The 9,821-nt window shown below is 46.5% G+C and overlaps 1 protein-coding gene across 1 annotated transcript; it reads left to right on the top strand.

Annotated features, from left to right (window-relative positions):
* The first annotated feature begins 4,919 nt into the window (after positions 1-4,919).
* On the top strand, positions 4,920-9,615 carry LOC117885270. The gene is made up of 2 exons (XM_034786553.1): positions 4,920-5,570; positions 9,529-9,615. Exons 1-2 carry the CDS (start codon positions 4,998-5,000, stop codon positions 9,571-9,573), a joined length of 618 nt encoding a protein of 205 aa, XP_034642444.1. The 5' UTR covers positions 4,920-4,997; the 3' UTR covers positions 9,574-9,615.
* The last annotated feature ends 206 nt before the right edge of the window (positions 9,616-9,821 follow it).

Raw genomic sequence — 9,821 nt, 5'->3', positions numbered from 1 at the left:
AAATGGAAGCAACATCAGCCATGTCCTGACACATCGATGATAAACCCCTCTGAGCTTTTCAGCTTTTCCACAACAGACTCCTTTTAAATCAAGGAGTAAGACGATTTTTTTTGGTAGTGGGAGGACGGGGTGGGCTGAGGGAGATAACTGATGTGATGGAACTAAGAAGAGAGTGGAAATTACAGGCAGGAAAGCAAGATAATATATTATAACATTATGATCTATTATTCCCTAAAGTAGGGAGCTCCATTTTTGAGTCATTTCAAATTAGATTGGACAAAGCCTTGGAGAATAGGCAGTATGACTGTCATTCTCAAAGTACTATTCCATTCATAGACTACTTCTTATGACATGGACACTGTGACTGGATCCCTGGGATGCGGCCTGGGACTGTGGGACGGCTGTGCCCCCTTAACTCTTTCCAGGCTGGGCTGTCTCTTACAATGCCTTGCTAGTGACCAGCAATAAGCCCCTCCAGGTGCTGTGATCAATCAGCACAACTGCATATGGAGCCCCACAGCCAGCTAGATTGCATGAGTGCTCCCAGACCCACTCATGAATCTCACAGAGAAAGGCACCAGAGCCAAATCCCCCCAGCTCCCAGCACTGCACCCCAGGAATATACCATCTTGCACTGCTCAAGATGAGCAATGCTGATTTACTAATTGGTTCATCACTTCATCAACGGAAAGTGGATATACACCAGCCTTTGCAAACCTGAGCAGATTTGCCACACACTTCATACAAACTCGCTGGTAAAGATAAACAATTAGACAAATGTATTGATTATAAAAGGTACATTTTAAGTGATAGGCAAAAAGTCAAGAGTTAGTTACCAAAAGAAATAAAATATAAGCACTCAGTCTAAACTCTGAACCCTATTAGACTGAGCAACATCTAGACTAAGCAGTTTTTCTCACCCCACTGGATATTGCTGTCCACAGTACACAGATTTCACCCCTGAAATCTGGGCCAGTCCCCTCAGTTGGAGTCTTCAGAGTATCCTTGTTGTTTGCAGAATATAGGTGGGTGAAGGAGAAAGGCCAAGCATGGGCCCCCTGTGTTCGGTTTTATATCCTCAGTCCATGTGCTTGGAAAATACAAGTCCAGGCATGTCTGGTGGGCATTGCTCAATCTCCTGGCAAGGTTGAGCAATTCCCCTGGTGTGCCCTCATGCAGGTGAGTCACTGAATTGTAGCTCCCTTGCTGGACAATGGCTGTTGACAGGTTGTTTGACACCCTGCTTGGGCGTGGGTTACTTTCCTTGCTTTTGCCTCTGGGAAGCTAATATCTGGCTGATTCTCCAAATTACAGCATGTTTTAGTGACAACTATAAAACACAATTCTCATAACTTCATATGCATTAATGATATACATATATAGTAGAACAGTGCCTTTCAGCTGATCATAACCTTTTCACTAATACCTAACATGCCTGCATTATATGCAATATCATAATTATATAGAGATGAGGAATATGGGGGTTACAAGACACTCCCCCAAGGTATGTCACAGACACCTCCTCCCAGCTGCCTCATCTCACTTCTTGCCAGTGGCCACTACCACAGTGGGTTACAATAATTAGGTCAGTATGAAGAAGACAAGAGGAAAATGAATTTGCTTTAATGTGATGGGCGAGGTGCCTGGTTACAAGCCTTCAATTTTTACTTGTTTTGTGACTTTATATCTACTGGGAATGTGTCTCCTCCCATTCCCTGCAGTCTGTCCAGACCACTGTACTTCAGTTCTGTTCCCCTGGCTATTTGCTGACATGCTGTTTTCAGTGTCGTACACACATTTGATCACAGCTGAATTGACATCAAGGAAAATCCCAACAAGGAAAGATATGAAGCATCAGCATCAGCATCAGCAGAGGGGTTTGGATACTATTACTTTTTAAAATGTAATTGGTCAGAAAAGCATTTGTAGGTGCTAAATGGCTCTAGACTGGGCCACTATAAGCAAGAGTGACTGCTTGAAAGATATCTTCCTGTAAAAATCCATCTGCAGCCACTAGATGGTGCTCCTTCTCTACCTGAGGGAATCAGAGCTGTTGAGTCTGGAGTAGAAATGGCCGGAGAACAACAATTCTGTTCTGCCACAACTTTTGAGCTTTTAAATTTCATTTTTGTTCTGCATTGGAATAAAAACAAAACCTTTCAAATGGCTTCTGCAAAATAGGATTGTGTGAAAATGTCCAGTTTGGTGCTGAAAAGGTGTAGTTTTCAATGTGGGTCTCCCTCTGGGTATGTCTAGATTGAAGTTACAGGGTTTGATTAGAGCTTGATTTGAAATATGTGAGGTAGCTTTAATTTAGATAACTTGGGTACCTGAACAGTGAAGCCATATCAGTGTGGAGTAGAGCAGAAGAATTACTTCTCATGTCTTTCTTACAATACTCCTGATAATATATCCCAGAATGATATCTGCTTTTTTTGCAACAGTGTTCTGCTAATATTTCGCTTGTGATCCACTATAACCCCCAGATCCCTCTCTGCAGTACTCCTTCGTAGGCAATCATTTCTTATTTTGTACATGTGCAACTGATTGTTCATTCCTAAGTGGAGTTCTTTGCATTTGTCCTTATTGAATTTCATCCTATTTACTTCAGACCGTTTCTCCAGTTAGTTCAGATCATTTTGAATTTTAATCCTATCCTACAAAGTACTTGCAACCCCTCCCACCTTGGTATCATCCACCAATTTTATAAGTGTACTCTCTATGCCATTATCTAAATCATTGATGAAGGTTTTGAACAGAACCGGATCCAGAACCGATCCCTGCGGGACCCCTTCCTGCTTGACTGGGAATGGTTTTCCCACCAGTTATGCATCCACCTTATAGTAGCTCCATTTAGGTTGCATTTCTCTAGTTTGTTGATGAGAAAGTCATAGAATCATAGAAGATTAGGGTTGGAAGAGACCTCAGGAGGTCATCTAGTCCAATCCCCTGCTCAAGGCAGGACCAACCCCAACTAAATTATCCCAGCCAGGGCTTTCTCAAGCTGGGCCTTAAAAACCTCTAAGGATGGAGATTCCACCACCTCCTTAGGTAACCCACTCCAGTGCTTCACCACCTTCCTACTGAAATAGTGTTTCCTAATTTCCAACCTAAACCTCCTCCACTGCAACTTGAGACCATTGCTCCTTGTTCTGTAATCTGCCACCATTGAGAACAGCCAAGCTCCATCCTCTTTGGCACCCCCCTTCAGGTAGTTGAAGGCTGCTATCAAATCCCCCCTCACTCTTTTCTTCTGCAGACTAAACAAGCCCAGTTCCCTCAGCCTCTTCTCATAAGTCATGTGCTCCAGCCCCCTGATAATTTTTGTTGCCCTCCGCTGGACTCTCTCCAATTTGCCCACATCCTTTCTGTAGTGGGGGGCCCAAACCTGGACGCAATACTCCAGATGTGGCCTCACCAGTGCTGAATAAAGGGGAATAATCACTTCCCTCGATCTGCTGGCAATGTTCCTACTAATGCAGCCCAATATGCCATTAGCCTTCTTTGCAACAAGGGCACACTGCTGACTTAGTCAGTTGGTCCCCAGCCTGTAGCGGTGCATGGGATCCTTCCTTCTTAAGTGGAGGACTCTGCACTTGTCCTTGTTGAACCTCATCAGATTTCTTTTGGCCCAGTCCTCCACGTCATGCAAGACAGTATCAAAAGCCTTAATAAAGTCAAGATACACCACATCTACCACTTCCCCTCTATCCACTAGGCTTGTTGGTCTGTCAAAGAAAGCTATTAGGTTGGTTTGACATAATGTAATCTTGACAAATCGATGATGACTGTTATTTATCACCTTATATTGTCTAGGTGTTTGCAAATCGATTGCTTTATTATTTTCTCCACTATCTTTTCAGGTACTGAAGTTAAGCTGACTGGTCTGTAATTCCCTGGGTTGTCCTTATTTCCCTTTTTATAGACTGGCACTATATTTGCCCTTTTCCATGCCAGCATGTGAGGCAGCCTGTTCTTCAGCCCAGTCTGTAAAAGCCCACCCGGAAACCTAAATAATAGCTTAGAAGCCTAGCCTGTGCAGAAGTTGTTGCTACCATGACTTCACTCTTCCCATACTCAAACTAGCGAGAGTAAAGCTGACTTGGGTATATCTACAGGAGCTGCAATCACGGTCCCTCTTTTGCTCTCTCTCTTTCTGGGGGTGACTGTATAATCCACCCTGGACCTCAGATACCTTCCCATCAAAAACATTTTTGAAACGAAACATTTCCCTGCACTAATTCAGCTTTGAACAAACAGCATATTTTGAAGACAAAACTTTTTGGTGAAAATGTTCCAACCAGCTCCAGTGAAGAGGGCACAGATTACCAGCTGTCGTGCCAGTCCTTCCATCCAAACTCAGCCAATGCATTGTACCCTTAAGGGACATGTGGCTCAGCAATTAGCGCCCTTGTCAGAAAGTTATGGTTAAAATCCCTACACAAGGACTTGTGTGGTGGCCTTTTGAAAAGATGATCAGTTGAACTTGCTTTTGCCCAGCCTCAGGTGGGCTATTCAGGTTATTCTGTCCACCTAGAAGAGTGTTTCAGTGAATGTAAATGAATCTGTAACATCCAAGGCTGCACATGAGCTACTGCTGAAGATAGAATGGCTGTTGTGTTGGCTTTTGTAATCCCTGCATTCAGAAATGCCTCACTGTAATGATACCCCAAACGCCCATCCCAGTCCCAACAGTCCAGCTCCAGGTCACGACCCCAGATCCCCTCATCAAATCCCTGTGCAATGAGCTTGGAGCAATCCAGGTCTGTGGCTGCAGAAAAAAGTGATAATATAATTGACCAGTAATAATACATCTAAGAGACCCATCTCTTGCTCCTGTGGGCAGAACCAGGCCTACAGAGCACCTGTATAAAATTGTGCTCAGGGAAACTCCCTTGCTCAGTTAGACAGTGGTGGGGCTGGGGATTTTCTGGTGCTGGCTATGTGCCTCTTGGGAGCAAATACATCATTGGCTGAGGCATGAAATCTCCATCTAGATGTTTGGGGATGTGGCTGCAAATGTTTTCCTCAAGCCATTTGTTTTATGGTCTCTTCCTCGTGTGCTTTTTCTCTTTCCCCTGCAGGATGCTCAGATCAACCAAACCCAGAGTCTGGTCCTAGAGAAGGGGAACCCAGCCCACCTGAAATGCAAACTAACTTACAATCACACTTGGATGCTCTGGTATCGACCGGTTCAGGAGCAGGGGCTGCAGCTGTTCTTTTACTCGCTTGATAGAAAAGATGTGCAGAGCGATGACACTAGAGAGAGAATCACAGCCTCCTGGCTGCAGGCTCAGCTCTTCTACTTCACCATCTCATCCGTGACATTGAATCTGTGTATTTCTGTTCCAGCAGTTCAGACACAGGGGTTCAGTCATCTGCTCTCCTGCTACAAAAACCTCCTCTTCCCTCCCCTTCCTTGCAGACCCCAGCACCAGCAAGAGGCTGGCTGCCAGTGCTGGCTGCCTCTCTTAGCACTGGAGAGGTGCAAGGTGGGAGAATGGACTGTGGTGGGGGCAATCCATCTCTCTGGGATGTACTCACCTGATATGAATATCTCCATTTGTCATGTAAGAACAACACTTTCACAATTCCTTCCGTCTGAGGATCTTGGAGTGTGAAAATAGCCCCACAACACCAGTCAGGGCGGTAGGGAAGGATTATTGCCCTCATGTTTCAGATGGCAAAACTTGGGGAGCTCAAAGGTGCAGATTCACAAGCATTGATGCCTGTCTTGACAGATGCACTGTCAGTGGGATGGGAGGAGGACAAAAGAATCCACGGGGCCTAAGAATATGAACCAATGGTGCAGATTATTTAGGGCTGTTGACTGGAACTGTTTCACACACCCAATGATATTTTCCATGTGTGTGTCACTTCCATCCCTCAGTGAGGAGGTCAGAATGTGGCTTATGGCCTATAATAACCCTGCAATGGTGACCTTATGGAGGGGAGTCACAGCCTCTTGACTAGAGAATATGATTTTTGTCTTGACTCTCTCTCCTGTGGAAACAGAGACATGGCTTGTGTGGTTCTGAGCCAGCAGTTTCAACCCAGCACCTCAACCTTCTCAATGCAGGGCTACAATTTTCTCCAGCCTTTGAACGATCTTTGCCCTTGTCCAGTCAGGGCTGTCAGCAGGAGCAGCGCCAGGGTTTTTGGCACCCTAGGCGGGGGTCCTTCTGCGCTCCTGGTCGTCGTTGGCAATTCAGCGGCAGGGGGGTCCTTCTGTGCTCCTGGTCTTCGGGGCACTTCGGCGGCGGGTCCCGGAGTGAGTGAAGGACCCGCCGCATAATTGCCGCTGAAGACCCGTAGCATGGAAGGACCCCCCGCCGCCAAATTGCCACCCCCCCCAAATCCTGGCGCCCTAGGAAACTGCCTAGGTCGCCTAAATGGAAGCGCCAGCCCTGGCTGTTGGTAGATTTTTTCATATAGAGGGAGGACCATGGGAAGTACGGCATTACATATCAATGTAAAATCCATCCATACCCCTAGGTGGTGCCCTTTCCCTTTTGAAATGGAGAGAGAGTCTCAACAGAGGAGACTCTAGGTGTCTCTGGTTTCTGCAGTGGGGCAGGGAACTGGGTCTTATTTCAGAGGAAGAGATGGAAATCCTCAGCGCAGCCCAGTGTGCATTTCTGACAGATTTTAAAGTGGCTTTGCAGGTTAGTGGATAATGTTTTTACATATGGACCAGAAGACTGTAGAATTACCAGGACTTAGGTTTATATATAGCATTGGCACTGCAGGACAGCCCTAAGGGGAAAGGGTTTGTTAGAATTACTATCTTTTGGTATCCAGCCCAGGTCCCTTCTGCTTTTGGTGGGTGCTGTGTGCTCACGTTGCAGGGGTGTCCCACACACAGCCATGGGCTGCCCCTAAGAGGAGATGATAAGTTCTGATTTTCCTGTATCTTGTGGGCTGTTCAAAGGGAAATGAAAGAGCTAATGGCGTCTGAGGGTCTGTGAGCTAACGCTGAAGGTGGAATGGCTGCTGTGGTTTGCGCATACAGCCCCTGCATTAAGAATTCCCTTAATAACAAGACCTAGCTTTTATCTAATGCTTTTCATTGATAGATCTCAAAGTGCTTTACAAAGGAGATCAGTGTCATTATCCCCATATCCCCTGAAGGGGAGCTCAATGTGGCTCAAAAGCTTGTCTCTTTCACCACTGCTTCACCCACCTTGTCACTCTATTATCCCCATCTGACAGATGGTGAATCCGAGACACAGGGAGGTGGAGGGACTTGCCCAAAGTCTCCCAGCAGGCAGAGCCAGGAATAGACCCAAGATCTGCTGAGTCCCAGTCTAGTGCGCTATTCACTAGTTCACACTGTCTTATACTTACTTACTGTATTTGTGCCACACAGGTCCATTCAGTGCTCTTGATTTTGGGGGCTACAGATCTGCTCTCCCAAGGGTCCCATGGAATGATCCTAGCCTCCTCCAAAGGGCACCTGTACGGTTATGGATGCACGAGTCAACAGTGACTAGAGTGGGACAACATTTTTCATTTGTAAAGTTTTCCCACCAAAAAATATGGTTTAGTAAAAAATGGAATTTTTTAAATGGAAAACGTCAATTCCAATGAAAACTTTCTATTTTCTCACAGGAAATGTCAAAACTTAAATGTTCTTTTAGTATTGAGTAAAACTTATTTCATTTTGGCTTTTTGGTTAAAAAAGAGAAAAGAAAATGACATTTTATGTCAAAATCTTGATTTGAAAAAATAATTTTAATTTCTTTCCAACTTAAAATGTCACTTTGGCTTTTTTAAACTGGATAACTAAAATAAATGACACTGTTAGGCAAAATTAAATGAAAATTGACATTTTCTGTCAATAGAAAAATATTGCATTATGTTGATAGAAAAATGGGTACAAAAATTATTGGGTTTTTGAGGGAGAAAATCTGGTTTTCCATCTAACGATAATAGTTCTTAGCTGAACTTGCAAAGGCCTTATTTAACTCAACAGCATCTCTCCCTCTCTAACTTTTCAACACCACATCTGATCTGTTCCAGAATTTCAGGGAATGTTCTATACATGAATGGTGAGAACCCTGTTGATTTTGGGGAGGACTGGAAAATAAAAAGGGGAACACATGAATCCCCCACCAGCTCATTAGCACAGCCACAGATTCAAGAACCTTTAACATCTGGTTGATGGCACCCATCAATGGCTTCCAGCATATCAGTACACAATCTCATCCCTGCTCACCCTTCCAATAGAGTTTAACATATTGACAGCCTGAGACAGGAAGAATAATAATGGTGGTGGGGGGGGTGGGGAGAGAGAATGGGGGCCATGTGAGAAGGGGGGGCATGCACACAGCCTCTGGCATGGGGGAAGAATGGGGGCCTTAGTGTGGAGGCAGAGGACAAAGGGGGGGACACTGGGGGCAGACAGAGCCCTTTAATGGGGGGAGAGGAAAACTGCGGGAGGGGGGAATGGGGTTAGACACACAGACTCTGCCAAGGGGAAGAATGGGGGACCCTGCTATGAGGGCAGGAGGGATGGGGTCACATAGAACCCCCTTCCATGCGGGCAAGAATAGGGGACACTAGCATGGGGAGAATTGCAACGTGGGGGACGGTAGGGCCGCCCGGGGGGGGGGCAAGTGGGGCAATTTGCCCCGGGCCCCGCCCTGGACGAGAATCCCTTCCCTGGCTACTCACCCAGCTGTCTGGGTCTTCGGCGGCACTTTGGCGGCGGGCCCTTCAGTCACTCCAGGTCTTTGGTGGCATTTTGGCAGCGGGTCCTTCAGTGCTGTCGAAGACACGGAGTGAGTGAAGGACCCGCTGCTGCCACAGACTCGGAGCACCGCCCGATGAGTACAAGCACCGCAGAGGGTGGCGCCATTTTTTATGTCTGCTCCCCCACTTTGCCCCAGGCCCCCTGTATCCTCTGGGCGGCCCTGGGGGAATGGGGGAACAAGTTTTCACATACAGCCCCTGCCATGCGGGGTTGGGAAGGGAAGGGGGAACATAGGGGAAGAGAGGCCACACAGAGCCCCTGGCATGGAGGGGAAGAGAGTAATGGGGAGGAAGGAGAATGGGGACACAGCAGGCAGGGGAGAAGATTGGGGAATAGGGGGTATGGCATGGAGGAAGGGGGTGCATACATAATACAGAGCTACTGGTATGAGAAGGGGAGAAATGGGGACCCTGCTATGGGGGAGGGAAAATGGGGGTCATACAAAGTTCCAGGCATGAGGGGGAGAATTTCAGGGATTCCCTGAAATTGGGAGGAATGGGAGGGTGGCCCTGAGCTTGCCTATATCAGTTTTGATGTGTGCACCCCCTCTGGTGCCTATCAGTGCAGAAGCAGCCCTACAGAGCAGAGCCATATAAAACCCTTCGCTGGGGAAAGGCCCCAGAGATGGGGATGTGGTTAGTCTGGTGCACGGCAGCCCTGTGCTTCTTGGGAGCAAGTAAGTCTTTGGTGGAGCCATGAAATCCCCTTTCTGATGTCTGCAGGTTACAGCTCCTTTGTTTTACTGTGTTTGTTTCTTTTGTTTTGTCTCACAGGACACACAGATGCTGAAATCACCCAAACACCAAGTCTGGTACTGAAGAGAGGAGAGACAGCCCAGCTGACATGCAGACAAACTGATAATCATAACTCTATGTACTGGTATCATCAGCAGCAGGGGAAAGGGCTGCAGCTGATCTATTACTCTCTTGGTAAAGACAGCAAGCAAGATGGTGACAGTGACATTAAAAATGATTTCACAGCCTACCGGCCACAGATCGAAGTCTTTCACTTGAACACCTCCTCTGTGAAGATTGAGCACTCGGCTGTGTATTTCTGCGCCAGTAGT

This window comes from Trachemys scripta, chromosome 1 (assembly GCF_013100865.1).
Source record: "Trachemys scripta elegans isolate TJP31775 chromosome 1, CAS_Tse_1.0, whole genome shotgun sequence".
NCBI classification, from domain to species: Eukaryota; Metazoa; Chordata; order Testudines; family Emydidae; genus Trachemys; species Trachemys scripta.
This window is presented reverse-complemented; position numbering and strand designations above follow the sequence as displayed.